The sequence below is a fragment of the Schistocerca americana genome, chromosome 8, assembly GCF_021461395.2.
Source record: "Schistocerca americana isolate TAMUIC-IGC-003095 chromosome 8, iqSchAmer2.1, whole genome shotgun sequence".
NCBI classification, from domain to species: Eukaryota; Metazoa; Arthropoda; class Insecta; order Orthoptera; family Acrididae; genus Schistocerca; species Schistocerca americana.
This window is the reverse complement of record NC_060126.1, coordinates 430,267,974-430,283,504: the sequence shown is the minus strand read 5'-3', so window position 1 is coordinate 430,283,504 and position 15,531 is coordinate 430,267,974. Positions and strand designations below refer to the sequence as shown.

Below are 15,531 nucleotides of genomic sequence, written 5' to 3'. Positions count from 1 at the left end.
GAATAGCAGGTGGTCTTGCTTGTACTGCATCAGAGGTGGGATATTTCCAGCCTCTAGCATAGCCTTGGGGTTGCTCACTTGCTGACTTCCCTCATTTTGTTTTCACCATTGACAACACGACTGCACTTTTACGTTTTTTAGTCTTTTACCTTTTATCGCCGGCCGGAGTGCCCGTGCGGTTCTAGGTGATGCAGTCTGGAGCCGAGCGACCGCTGCGGTCGCAGGTTTGAATCCTGCCTCGGGCATTGATGTGTGTGATGTCCTTAGGTTAGTTAGGTTTAATTAGTTCTAAGTTCTTGGTGACTGATGACCTCAGAAGTTAAGTCGCATAGTGCTCAGAGCCATTTAGTCTTTTACCTTTTATCGTTTTGACTTTTCTGTCTGAATGAACCACATTTGAAACAAGGCACTGATGACCTTGCTGTTTAGTCCCTTCAACCCCAATCACTCAATCAACCAACCAAGCTGACATTCAGTACACAGACTGGTAGAATGTTAACGCTCCTTGATCACTGAATCTTTTTCTCGTGGTTACCTCCTCCTTAATCGTTCCCTCCTGAAGATTTTAATGGGGACTAATCCAGAAACATTACTGCTTTGATCTTGTGAAAACTTTTTATTTGATTACCAAGATTGCTATGTTAACATATTACCGGTTTTGGCAGTATAAATTGCATATTCAGATCTATAAAAGAAAATATGCTGAGATTACAGGCATCAAGCAATATAAAAACACAGTAGAGCACACACAAAAACTCAATGACATGAGCTTAAATACCAATAAACCAGAAAGTGGTTGTTATGTTGTACAATGATTTAAACAACTGTCACAAGAACAACATTCATTATTCTGTAAGTTAATAAACCTCATAAAATTCTGTTTGTATGGACAGACGCAATCCAGAGTCGAAATACAACAATAAATACATCTAATAAATAACATTACATAAAAATATACCACAAGAAAATCGAGCCATTACAATAACATACCAGATGTGCAGTCTAAATGTATGTACAAGTTAGAGTTTGTATTGCATGAACAAAAGATACATGCTGCATAATGTGGTTTCATGGTTTAATGCCATGTTAGCTACAACAGTAATTGAGGGCCAGACCTAGAGTACAATGGAAACAATTAGTGCTGAGAGGTACCACGAGGTGGTGATCCACAGTGCACATCATCAATTAGAAATAATGTTATAAGGGTCCCATGTTTGTATAACCAGAGACTGTGGTCGTGTGTGTGTGTGTGTGTGTGTGTGTGTGTGTGTGTGTCGTCTACTTCTGATGAAAGCTTTGATGGCCAAAAGCTCACTTTCTGACAGGTTTTTTTTCCTATCTGCGACTCAGCATCTCTGCTATATGGTAAGATGGTAAGTAGCAGCTATCCTTTTCATGTGTCATTTTTATGGAGACCAGCACTTATGGGAGTGTGGATGGCTGATTTAGCAGGTACTGAAACAAAGGATGCATTTAGCTTACCCATGCTGGAATCTGCTGTGTTCATCATGAAATGCAATCGTACTATTGTTGAGGTGACCAATCACTCGATTGGGAGACTGAGTGGAGAGAGATGATGGTTAATAAAATTAACTAAGTGGTTGAGGTGGAACATATTCCTGCTACTCAAATCATAACACAACCATATTTGTGTGATGTATATGAGGCAACAAGATTAGACCCTCCCAGGGGGTCCACAACTCTTTTGTGGATATGTGCATAGCGAACACGGGACCCTGAGCTAGTGTGGCCCTCCTTCCTTTCCGGGCTGCATACTTTCCTTTTCCACATCCTTCCCCATCCCCCATCTTCCCCCCCCCCCCCGCCCTCCCCTCCCCTCCCCTCCCCTCCCCTCACCTTCACCTCTTCCCTTCCCTTTCTCCCCCTCTGGGAGTATGTTTAGTGCCTACGTCCTCTTTTCCTTACCTCTTCTCTTTACCATTTTCTCCGCTGCGGCGTTTGAGACCTCTCTTCTTTCCTTTCGTTTCCTTTCCTTTCCTTTCCTTTCCTTTCGTTTCCTTTCCTTTCCTTTTCTTTGTTCCTCCCTTTTTCTTTGTTCCTCCCTATGCTTGTCTGAAGGCTGACCCACGCATTCCCATGCGTAGCTGGTGACGGGGTAACGCGTAATTTCCCGCCCTGGGTAGACAGGTAGGACATGTACGTACCCCGTGGTAACGTCCAGGCCCAGGGAGGGGTGATTACCCGAGCTGATACCTTCCGAAAGTACCGATTGGTCCCTCCGTCCGTTTCTCGGGAGGTGTGACCTGAGGTGTGAACAATTACCTAAGGCGGGAGTGCCCTCAGAGAGGCCCCCCCACAAGGAAGGAGCGCGCCATCTGAGAAGCCGGTAACCATGGGGGATACTTCCACAATGGTTTCCACATCATCTACTATGTCTGCTCACAAGCAAAAGTTCAATGAGTCTCAGCCACAGACAATTCTTCCATCGTTGCCACAGTTCCTTGTTTCTCAGTTGGAGGAAGGTCAAGACTTCTCTACAGTCAACCCTTTCGTTATTCAGAAAGGTGTCGACTCAATTGCTGGTCGTGTAAAGTCTTGTTTCCAATTACGAAATGGCACCTTGTTGTTAGAAACAGTCAGTGCCCTCCAGGCACAAAAATTGCTGCGTACTTCACTGCTCCACACTGTCCCTGTCTGGGTGGAAGCGCACCGCACTTTAAATTCATCATGTGGGGTCATTTATACAAGCTTCCTCGACGGATTGTCCGACGAGGAAATTCAAAACTACCTGTCTGACCAGGGCGTAACAGCTGTTCGAGTCATGAAAAGGGTTGACAGGAACATCGTTCCAACCCATACTGTCTTCTTGACATTTGTCAGAGTTCAACTTTCATCAACCATAAAAGTAGGCTATGAGATAATTTCCGTTCGCCCTTACATCCCAAACCCTACGCGTTGCTATTGGTGTCAGCGGTTCAATCATACCGGCCAGTCATGTTCCAATCGAGCCAAATGTGTTACGTGTGGCAAGGATGCCCATGAGGGTGCTTGTCCACCTCCATCCCCTCGTTGCATCAACTGTAAGGGTGACCTTGCTGCTTCCTCTGCAGATTGCCCCATTTTTAAAGATGAACGGCTCATTCAGGAAATCAAGAGTGAAGGAAAAGGTGTCGACCTTTGTTGCTCGAAAGTTATTCGCCAGTCGAAAGCCCACTGTGCCTCACACAGGTAAATACAGCACTGTCCTTGCCTCTCCTCGGCCAACAAAGGAGGCAGCCACGCAGACTTGTGATCTCACCTTCAGTGCCACGGTTGTCAGATCGGCCAGCACAAAGATCGCCCGTTCAATCTCCCCACTCTCACCTGCTCCCTCTATGGCTCACCCTTCATTGGGCTCAGCTAAATCCCGAGCCCCAAAATCAGACACTCAGACTTCCAAAAAAGAGCCTACTCGTGAAGATTTTTTATGTAGCCCGACTTCGCAACCATCGATTCCTCCTTCCTCTCAACGTCCTGTTTCCAAGAAGGCTAATAAGAAACCCAGTTCCCGTCCTTCTCCGCTACAGTGTGTCTCATCTACAGCACCACCTGGTGGTAACCGCCCTCGGCCATCTTCTGTGGTGCCGAGGCGCACTGCTGGTGGCCGATCAAGCAACCGATCGGTGGTGGCAGGAGCTGCTCCCGAACAACCTATGGATCAGGATCCTCTGCCTTTGGCTGAATGCCATTCCATGCTGTCAGTCGCCAGCTCTGAGCAGTCGTTGAGTTGAGGGCAATCTTGGTCACATTCTTTCCTTTTTTGTCCACCCTATGTCCATTATCCATTGGAATATCTGCAGCATTCGAGCCAATCGGGATGAATTGTCGATCCTCTTACCATCCTACTCGCCGGTCATCTTCTGTCTTCAGGAAACAAATCTGCGTCCCCACGATCGCTTTGTTTTCCCCCATTTTCAGTCAGTCCAATATGATCTCCCTTCTGTTGAAGGCACTCCAGCACATGGAGGACTCATGATTCTTCTCCATGATACTCTCCATTATTACCCAATCCCCTTAAACAGTTCCTTCCAAGCTGTCGCTGTCCGTCTTTCCATTTCTGGATACGCCTTTTCTCTTTGTACTGTATACTTTCCATCGTCCACACCACTGGCAAGAGCTGATCTCCTTCATCTACTTGGTCAGCTTCCGCCCCCTATTTGCTGGTTGGGGACTTCAATGCCCACCACCCGCTTTGGGGATCTCTGCGTCCTTGTCTGTGTGGCTCACTGTTGATAGACGTCTACCACCAAATGGATCTTGTTTGCCTCAATACTGGGGACCCTACATTTTTGTCTGCCTCTATGACAAATTTCTCTCATTTGGACCTTTTGGTCAGTACTGTTCTGCTAGCTCAGCACTTCGAATGGTTCGCTCTTGCTGATACACACTCGAGTGACCACTTTCCACGTGTCCTTCGATTGCAGCCACAACTGCCATATATGCACCCAAGATGCTGGACGTTTGCCCAAGCTGATTGGACACTTTTTTTGTCTCTAGCGACTTTCGATGACACTCACTTTCCTATCGTCGACGATGAGGTCACTCATATTACAGAAGTTATTCTTATGGCTGCGGAACATTCCATACCTCACACCTCCGATTTTCCCCGGCACCCACCAGTTCCTTGGTGGAACGAGGCATGCCGTGACGCAATACGTGAGCAGTTACGTGCTCTTCACATTTTCCGGCACCATCCTACTTTGGCCAACTGTATCCGCTATAAGCAGTTCCATGCGCGATGCCGTCGCGTCATCCACGATAGCAAGAAGGCCAGCTGGGACTTCTTTACTAGCTCATTTAACACCTTCACTCCCTCCTTGGAAGTTTGGAGTCAGATTAGACGGTTATCTGGCGCGTCTAGTTTCTCCCCGGTCTCTGGGCTCACTGACGCGCATGATACATTAGAGGACCCCTTCGCGATTTCTAACTCATTGGGTTAACACTTAGCTGAGATTTCGAGCTCTTCAAATTAACTGCCAGCTTTTCTTCCAAAAAAACGTGCAGTGGAAGTGCGACCTCTTGCTTTGTCCTGTCAAAATTGCGAAAACTGTAATACTATTTTCTCCATGCGGGAACTCCAACATGCACCCTCATCTTCTCGCTCTTCCCCCCAGGACTGGATGGTATCCACATCCAAATGTCGTTGCATTTATCATACCATAGTCTGCGTTACCTCCTTCGCCTTTATAATTGAATTTGGACCGACAGTACTTTTCCCAGAAGATGGCGGAAAGCTATTGTCGTTCATGTTCCGAAACCTGGAAAGGACAAACATCTCCCATCTAGCTATCGCCCCATTTCTCACGAGTAGTGTATGTAAGGTTTTTGGAGCATATGGTGAATTGCCGAGTGTCTGATTTTGGGGCTCGGGATTTAGCTGAGCCCAATGAAGGGTGAGTCATAGAGGGAGCAGGTGAGAGTGGGAGATTGAACGGGCGATCTTTGTGCTGGCCGATCTGACAACCGTGGCACCAAAGGTGAGATCACAAGTCTTGTGTGGCTGCCTCCTTTGTTGGCCGTGGAGAGGCAAGGACATTGCTGTATTTACCTGTGTGAGGCACAACAAATAACTTTCGAGCAGCAAAGGTCGACACCTTTTCCTTCCCTCTGATTTCCTGAATGAGCCGTTCGTCTTTAAAAATGGGGCAATCTCTAGAGGAAGCAGCATGGTCACCCATACAGTTGATGCAACGAGGGGATGGAAGTGGACAAGCACCCTCATGGGCATCCTTGCCACACGTAACACATTTGGCTCGATTGGAACATGACTGGCCAGTATGATTGAACCGCTGACACCAATAGCAACGCGTAAGGTTTGGGATGTAAGGGCGAACGGAAATTATCTCATAGCCTGCTTTTATGGTAGATGGAAGTTGAACTCTGTCAAATGTCAAGAAGACAGTACGGGTTGGAACGATGTTCTTGTCAACCCTTTTCATGACTCGAACAGCCGTTACGTCCTGGTCAGACCGGTAGTTTTGAATTTCCTCGTTGGACAATCCGTCGAGGAAACTTGTATCAACGACCCCACATGATGAATTTAAAGTGCGGTGCGCTTCCACCCAGACAGGGAAGGTGTGGAGCAGTGAAGTACGCAGCAATTTTTGTGCCTGGAGGGCACTGACTGTTTCTAACAAAAAGGTGCCATTTCGTAATTGGAAACAAGACTTTACAGGACCAGCAATTGCATCGACACCTTTCTGAATAACGAAAGGGTTGACTGTAAAGAAGTCTTGACCTTCCTCCGACCGAGAAACAAGGAACTGTGGCAGCGATGGAAGAATTGTCTGTGGCTGAGACTCATTGAACTTTTGCTTGTGAGCAGACATAGTAGATGATGAGGAAACCATTGCGGAAGTATCCCCCATGGTTACCGGCGTCTCCGATGGCGCGCTCCTTCCTTGTGGGGGGCCCTCTCTGAGGGCACTCCCGCTTTAGGTAATTGTTCACACCTCAGGTCACACCTCCCAAGAAATGGACGGAGGGACCAATCGGTACTTTCAGAAGGTATCAGCTCGGGTAATCACCCTTCCCTGGGCCTGGACGTTACCAGGGGGTACGTCCATGTCCTACCTGTCTACCCAGGGCGGGAATTTACGCGTTACCCCGTCACCAGCTACGCATGGGAATGCGTGGGTCGGCCTTCAGACAAGCACATGGAGGAACAAAGGAAAGGAAAGGAAAGGAAAGGAAAGGAAAGGAAAGGAAAGGAAAGGAAAGGAAAGGAAAGGAAAGGAAAGGAAAGGAAAGACTTGAGGTCTCAAATACCGCAGCGGAGAAAATGGTAAAGAGAAGAGGTAAGGAAAAGAGGACAAAGCAAGGACAAAGACTTGCCAGTAGAGAAAGCGAAGAAGAGAGATTGTTTTACAGTTTTGAGCGTCCGTCTACGGACGTAGGCACTAAACATACTCCCAGAGGGGGAGAATGGGAAGGGAAGGGAAGAGGCGGTGGTGAGGGGTGGGGAGGGGGGGGGGGAAGATGGGGGATGGGGAAGGATGTGGAAAAGGAAAGTATGCAGCCCGGAAAGGAAGGAGGGCCACACTAGCTCAGGGTCCCGTGTTCGCTATGCACGTATCCACAAAAGAGTTGTGGACCTCCTGGGGGGTCTAATCTTGTTGCCTCATATACATCACACAAATATGGTTGTGTTATGATCTGAGTAGCAGGAATATGTTCCACCTCAACCACTTAGTTAATTTTATTAACCATCATCTCTCTCCACTCAGTCTCCCAATCGAGTGATTGGTCACCTCAACAATAGTACGATTGCATTTCATGACGCAACACAGCAGATTCCAGCATGGGTAAGCTAAATGCATCCTTTGTTTCAGTACCTGCTAAATCAGCCATCCACACTCCCATAAGTGCTGGTCTCCATAAAAATGACACATGAAAAGGATAGCTGCTACTTACCATCTTACCATATAGCAGAGATGCTGAGTCGCAGATAGGAAAAAAACCTGTCAGAAAGTGAGCTTTTGGCCATCAAAGCTTTCATCAGAAGTAGACACACACACACACACACACACACACACACACACACACATACACGACCCACTTTTACTGTAGAGCTTTATGCTGTTCTCCAGGCTGTCCAATACATCCGTCACCATCAGCAGATACAGTATGTTATCTGCTCAGACTCGCTCAGCTCTCTCCTCAGTCTCCAAGCTCTCTACCCTGTCCACCCTCTAGTCCACTGGATTCAGGACTGCCTCCACTTGGGGGGGCATCTCTGTGGCATTCCTCTGGATCCCAGGTCATGTTGGTATCTGTGGAAATGAGGCGGCCGATATAGCAGCCAAGGCTGCAGTCTCTCTCTTCTTCAGCCTGCTATTCGCATGATTCCCTTCGCCGATCTATGGAGTGTTTTATGTCATCGTGTTGCTCTTCTATGGCACATACATTGGTCAACACTTCCCAATAATAAATTGCGGGACGTGAAAGCTCTTCCCTGTGCTTGGACCTCTTCCTACCGAACTCGTCGTCGGGAGGAGGTAATTTTAACTAGACTCCAGATAGGGCACTGTCTTTTTAGCTGTCGACATCTTTTAAGTGGCGATCCTCCCCCAATCTGTCCCCACTGCTCTCAACTGTGGACGGTGAGACACCTTTTACTCGAGTACCCCTATTTTACTCCGTTACGCGCCCGTCTACAGCTGTCGCCTGATATATCTTCCATTTTAGCAGATGATGCGTGCTCAGCCGATCGCGTTCTCGAGTTGATTAGTGCCAGTGAGATGATGTCAGTCATTTATAGCTCTTTTTGGGGACAAACAACCCCCCTTCCATAGTGGTTTTTTAAGCTTTCCTTCTATTTTTAGTTTCCCCACTTTTTTGAGTTTCGCTCCCATTGCTGCTGGTTTCCAGTTTCGTTTTTTTACCTTTTCCTAAGTCATAGACCACATCTTTCCCACTCATTGTACAACACAGTGGCATGTGATGTGTCACTGCCAATTGGTGCATGTGGAGGGGTATGGGCAGGAGTGTGCATCTGTGTGTCATGCTACTGAAATAACTATACACCATACAGTGTGGACATTGCAAAACAAATTTGATAATTTTTAACGTAGTTACCAAGTTTCAGCAGTTTAGTTGTGAAAATGTGACAGAGCTGCATTCACATTTAATAATATTAGGATGGAAGTATGGATTAACCCATTATATCGCATCATATGATTTATTATACGCTTGCTCTTCTCAGATATATCTCTCTTCAAAAGCACTTTGTCAGCAACTGAAATATTTCTTTTAAGTTTTATTGTTAGTTTGAAAGTTTATTGTTGAAACTAACAGTAGCAGTGGAGATCAGGATTGTTTATTTCCTGGTGGAAAGCATTTGTTCTAGTGCTATTGACTCTGCTAGTTCTCGTCATGAGCAGGTGGTAAGTAATAATAAAATTATGATGTGCAGGTTCATAATTTCACTCATATTATTACGGATTAGTAATTTGAATACTTAAATGCAATATATCTAAGCACAAATTGGAAAAAGAGTACTTTATTTGCTTTGTTGTGGTACTGGCTTATATCTTTATGTATGAAATATATGGTGGATGGTAAGGGGTCATTTTCTCGCAGTTGGTCCGATTTACCGGGTGATCAAAAAGTCAGTATAAATTTGAAAACTTAATAAGCCACGGAATAATCTGGACATAGAGGTAAAAATTGACACACATGCTTGGAATGACATGAGGTTTTATTGGAACCAAAAAAAACACCCCATATTGCTAGACGCGTGAAAGATCTCTTGTGAGCGTTGTTTGCTGATGATCGTGTGCTCAGCCACCACTTTCGTCATGCTTGGCCTCCCAGGTTTCCAGACCTCAGTCTGTGCAATTATTGGCTTTGGGGTTACCTGAAGTTGCAAGTGTATCGTGATCGACAGACATCTCTAGGGATGCTGAAAGACAACAACCGACGCCAATGCCTCACCATAACTCCGGACATGCTTTACAGTGCTGTTCACAACATTATACCTCAACTACAGCTATTGTTGAGGAATGATGGTGGACATATTGAGCCTTTCCTGTAAAGATCATCTTCTTTGGTTTGTCTTACTTTGTTATGGTAATTATTGCTATTCTGATCAGATGAAGTGCCATCTGTCTGACATTTTTTGAATGTTTGTATTTTTTGGTTCTAATAAAATCCCATGTCATTCCAAGCATGTGTGTCAATTTTTACGTCTCTATCTACATTATTCCGTGATTTATTCAGTTTTCAAGTTTATACTGACTTTTTGATCACCCAGTATTTGAGATATAATGTGGGAGAAGGAGAGGGACTTTGGAAAGGTTCTAAATATCCCGTTCTCCACAGATGATGATGATGATGATGATGATGATGATGATGAAACTTTGACATATTTGATACATTCAAGAGCTTGAATTTGTACTTGTTCTGCCAAATGATGGTGAAGGCACTGACAAAGATGTTGCAGGTAGTGATGCAGGGGGACAACCCACTGTTGTTGCTGGTTTAGGTAATAAGGTTCTGGGACGAACTGCAGAGATAAGATCAGTAAATACTGACAGCCTTTTTGAAAACGTTTCGTCTTTATCCACTCGAGGAAAATCCCTGCTGTTCCAAATCATGATTGCGGTCCCTAGTTAGGAAAACAAGACACTGGATGGAAGAAAAACTAGATTCTTCACAAAAATTGAGGTATCTAGTGATCCTACAGCTGATATCATAGAACATGCCTGCATCAAACTCGATGCCAATAGATCTTTTTCATAAAGTTTTTGTTGCTGAGTCTGAGATTCTGACGAGAGACAGGAAAATACGCTTCCCAAAAGGGACACAACATACAAATAAGTTATGATGACATCTACAAATACACGTTGGAGCAAGTCAGAGATCCCCACAAGCCACTGGGACATTCTGTAGTTGAAAAGCTGTGTGTGCGCTACAGCCCTCAGAACAGCACAGTGTACATTGATAATTACTTTAACTCTGTGCCCCTACCTGAATCTCGTGCGTCAAATGAAATCAAATGCATAGGAACCCTGAGAAATGTCCGCTTGGAGAAGGCACCCAAGCCAGATATAAAGAAGGCACCATGAGGTACTACTCTTACAGTACATTTCAGCCCTTATGAAATTTCTTCTGAGCAGTTTTACCTTCCTTAGACACTAGAGAGAAAGTATTGTACATGTTACTTAGGCATAGCATGAAACATTTTCTCATAAAGATCTTTAAACATTACCCAGCAGTCTAAAGAGTCTACTAGATAATAAAATTTTGGAAACAAAGTAGTAAATGCCCACCCATGATTCTTTAAAGAATCAAACACCCATGTATAAATCATCATATGTCCCAAACTGACTGTTGTACAAAATCATTTTACAGGTACATTCAGTGGTATATGTGGATACGGCTTTCAAAATGTGTTGTGAATAGAGATGGTTATAAAGAAGTAATAAATTAAAATGTCATGTCTGATGCTGAAGTTTTACTGCATGAACAGCAAAAACATAGTAAGCAATAGACTTCTTTCCTTTCATTGTGTGTGTGTGTGTGTGTGTGTGTGTGTGTGTGTGTGTGTGTGTGTAGGGAGGGGGGGGGGGGGGGAGACAAGAAAAGTTTCCGTGATGGTTTTATTTGTGTGTGAAGTTGTTGGATATTGCTAAGTGATGTCATTGTCAGGCGCTGGATGGATATAGTCTGGGTAATTTGCACCCAGCGAGTTATACTGCCTCAAGGATATACATAGTTTCCAACTATAATACTTGACTTATTGGGTTCAACCTAAGATTGTGGCTCTTAATGAACAGATTATGATAACATTTTAAATTTTTAAATTCAATCAATAACTGAATTAATTACTGAAAGTCAAATTTTTGTTGTTCCTGGAAGGTGTTATATAGACAGTCTGCAGCTGGGGCTCTGCCGTGGGTTAGTCGTCTACTAATACAGTTTAAAATTGTACCTACACGAACTGTATTTACTACATGGGAAAATTTCTTAACAAGAGTTAAGATAGTCCTGCAGTGTTAAATGTAGAATTAAGTTCATTTAACACAATTGTAGGCAAATAAATTTAATGCCAGCTATGTACAATTGATGTATTTGAATACTGACCTTGTAAGATACGGATGCATTCCCCATCACAGCACATTGTCACGCATATGATGCATACAACAAGCAACAGACCAAATTGTCTTCCTGTATCTCCGGCATGCTGGGATTGAAACAAGTCTGCAACTTTTATGTGACCACAATAAATGTTAGAGGAATCATTTTAAGTTGCATAGGAAGTTTTATTTATTTATTGATGGCTAGTTTCAGGTAGCTTGTCAGTTATCAAACCTTCTACATACGTAAGTCTTTTATTACAACCAAATGTGCATGTAAGTTACTGGCCACAAAACCTATAAGTGTAGCAGTATACAATGTAGTGTACATGCATGAATATCACTGTTGGTTGAAACGTTTTGAAATTGGACTCCTGCAAACAGGTGGTATTCTTGTTACTAAAATGGGTATAATAATGACTCAGGAAGGACTGAAACATCAGAAGTTGGGCTGGTGTATTTAATCATCCTTAGCAAGGCTTTTGGAATTTTATTACAACATTGACATGTATCATGTGATTGAAATATTGTAAAATGTCATTAAGTTTTGCTTAGTGGATTAGGTTGTACACCCGTTTCCCAGTTGTGACAGAGAATAATTTGTTCTTTGTTCTGGTTTCTGTCTTGTCTCGAGAGTTTTTTATATATTGTTTGTTTCTCATTACATTTTTCTCAGAAATTTATTTCTGTATGCCTGTGAAAAATTTTATTGAAATGATAAAAATAAAAAAAATGTATTTGAAAAATACTCTAGACCCGAAGATTCAACTTTGCCATCAAATGTTTGTGTTTGCGAGTCCTGCTCCAGTTGACAGTTTCAACAGCTGGTTGGTTAAGTTCTCTCATATGCTGTATGTGTCATTACTCATTAATAAACATATCATCAAATTTCAAGGGCACTTGTGAATTTTTTGCTTTAGCTTGATTATTTGTGTCACAAATAATCTTTGAAGATTCTAATGATCTGGAATAATGGATTCTTGTTTTGCATTTACAGGTTTATTAGTGACAGGAGTTGTAGTGGTCTGCATTCCAGAGTCAGGTATACAAGGTTTTGTATTTTTCTTGGCTGGTTTCATATGTTTTATACCTGGAGCGTACCATGTTGTCTATATTTACTGGGCTGTGAAGGGCAAACGTGGCTATGATTTCTATCACTTGCCTTTGTTCAACTGAAACGTATGAATACTGTGTCAAGAAAGTTCACATTTTTTGCACATAGCCTCAGGATGTTCAAATTAAATAAAATACAACAATTGTACTTTTTTAACAGAAGACTACTGAAATTGTCTTTCATTGTGTCATGTTCCTTTTACTAAAAGTTAACTAGTCATTAATAAAAATTATGTGAGTACAGTGTATTCAAAAGCCTGTATCTTAAAAAGCAGTTTGGAACAATTGTAGAAGTAATTTTTCTGATCAACTTTATTTGAACTCAAAAGGTGTCTTTTCTTGCCTATATAAAGCCTCAACTTTGACATTTATACTTCAATTTGTCACTCTTCTGCCTATAACTATAACAGTGTATTGACAATTCATAATTTGAAATAAATGGCCTTGAAATGTGTGATAATTTTGACAGTTTGTTCTAATATTTATGTACTTGACTATTATGCAGCTAAAGGACTTTAATTGCCTGTGAAAAACTATTTTGTTATTGTATTATAATTTTGTACAGTATTTGTTACACGTGTGTTTTAATATATGACTGTTGTCCACTTATTGTAAATAATCGATACATGCTCACAGATTTGCTGAATTATGATACTGTGATTTGATTGAAAGTAGTTTTGTAATGTACTGTCAGTCACTTGAGAAGTCTGAAAACCATGGATTATCAGCTTGTAAATATTTGATATTATTCCTGTTCTCACTATCATGAAATTATGTCTTGGAATTTGAGCTTATATCAAACATAAGTTGTATGTATGTACATAATTAATTGTGTTGGGCTTTATAGCCTGATAAATTGGACTGTGTGACAATTTTTAATGGGCTGAGTGAATCTTCTGTGGCCTAATGACTGAAGTGCTTATATATAATTAGCCTACCTCTTGAAAATAAGCAGGATTTTGGAAATGGTAAGAAATTGTGCTGCAGCTGTTATAACCATCAGTGCATAAATGTGTTATTTATGTATTACTAACCTTTGTTTTGTAATATAAAGCACATTTCTGGCATTCCACAATTATTTTGCTATAGGCCCAATTAAAAAGAAGCTGTGGAATTGAAAGTAGTATAGATTTTTATTAAGATATGTGGAGGACTGTGAAAGTCTTAGTCAGAAAATGTAACAGTATGTGTTAGCACTCATGCTACCTGGGAATTCTGCTCGTGGAAGTAAAATTCATAGTTAGTGGCATGAAGTACACGGGTATCTTGTTATCCACTTGCTAATTATTGTCTGCAGTCAAAGGTGTTTGCCCCTTGGAATTGTATCTTTACATATTTCTTCAATTAACAGCAGTTGTAGTCTCTATTGCTTCATTAATTTTTTGGTAACTAAAATATCTACTGAAACAAAGTCCACCCTCTACTTCGTGCTATGCTGGGACGATACCTTGCATTAAATGTGCAGGATGGGAATGCCCAAGATTTTGTCATACTGCAGTATGGCTGTGGCAAGACTGAAAAACCTCCTGTTTGTAAGTTAATTTAAGTTACTGCTTCCATTACATCGAAAAGTTTCATTCCTGTATAACATTTGTAAGTGACTATATATTTGAAGCCATTTCTGTGCTCTACAATTCTTTATACTCATTTTTGTCGTTTTTAATAATAAAAAGAAGTCAATAAATTTATGAACATAAACACACACAAAGGGCAAATTGTACCCTGATTGTGCCTATCTCTAAGTTGCATATTTAAAGTAATTTAGCTAAGATATTGCCTTGCCAAATGAAGTGCTGTATGTCGAAACAACTTTGGCGGTCATGTTGTTTGAAATCCATTCCACGCATGAAAATCGTTGTTTGAATAACAGACCCATTTTTTCTCTGTAACCCGCATCGTATTTCCTTCTACTAGTGGTCTCTCTCACTGACTTGTGCAAGAGGGGCCTGAATGTTTGTTTCGACTCGGTCAACATTGTGACTAAGGTATAAAAGTTGTGTTTAAGAAAGTTGCTGGCTATGAGAACAGTATCTGCTTTGTTTACCAGACATTTGAAGTGCCATACTGCAGATCAGCCCTCTATATCGCTTCACAGCTAATGGCAGAGGAGACTTTGCCTTACTGTATTCTTGCCATCTTTGTATAACATTTAAATACCTCCTCATTGTTTGTGAAATTGGTGTATATTTTGTTGTTTTTAATAGTATAAGAGTTTTTTTCCCAGACAATACTGCTGCTAATAATGTTGTAACCTCAATGTAACCTGCTGCTATTGCTTGTGCAGGTCCTGTTTTCTGTCTTTTACACACTCAGTATCAACTAAATTTTGTATTATGCCTCAGATGTCAGTTTTGTGAACAAGTTACAGAAGTGTAAAAGACGTGGATTATTTCTAGGTATTACAGTATATATATATATATATATATATATATATATATATATATATAATTGTATCAGCATTGGTTGCTTAGTTTTTCTCATATAAATATGTTTTTGTACAGCAAAACGTAGGTGAGAGTGTTAAACAATATTTTGTTGTTATGTGTAACAGTAAATCTTGTTTAATAGTGTTTGTTGAGTTAGGAGAAAGGAAATTGAATCCATCCACATTAAATTTACATTGCTGGACGAGTCATTTCTTGTTAATATTGTTACTCACTTCTGGCCAATGTATAATGCATTAAACAATACTCATACTTTACAAGATAATATTACTATTATTATGGTTGTTGTTAAACATGATAGAGAATTGCTTTCCTGGCTGCTGCAAAGCAAATACATGCTCACAGTTCACCATTATCCAACTGTGTTGTCACTTGTTTAGTATGTTAGAGTTCGC

The 15,531-nt window shown here is 41.9% G+C and overlaps 1 protein-coding gene across 1 annotated transcript in view; it reads left to right on the top strand.

Moving 5' to 3' along the window:
• LOC124625771 overlaps positions 1–15,106 on the top strand; it is a 43,149-nt gene extending 28,043 nt beyond the window's left edge. The window contains exon 3 of the mRNA XM_047149210.1: positions 12,577–15,106. Coding sequence (XP_047005166.1) covers positions 12,577–12,755 — 179 coding nt within the window. The 3' untranslated portion in view covers positions 12,756–15,106. The remainder of the gene's footprint in view (positions 1–12,576) is intronic.
• Positions 15,107–15,531: the final 425 nt, after the last annotated feature.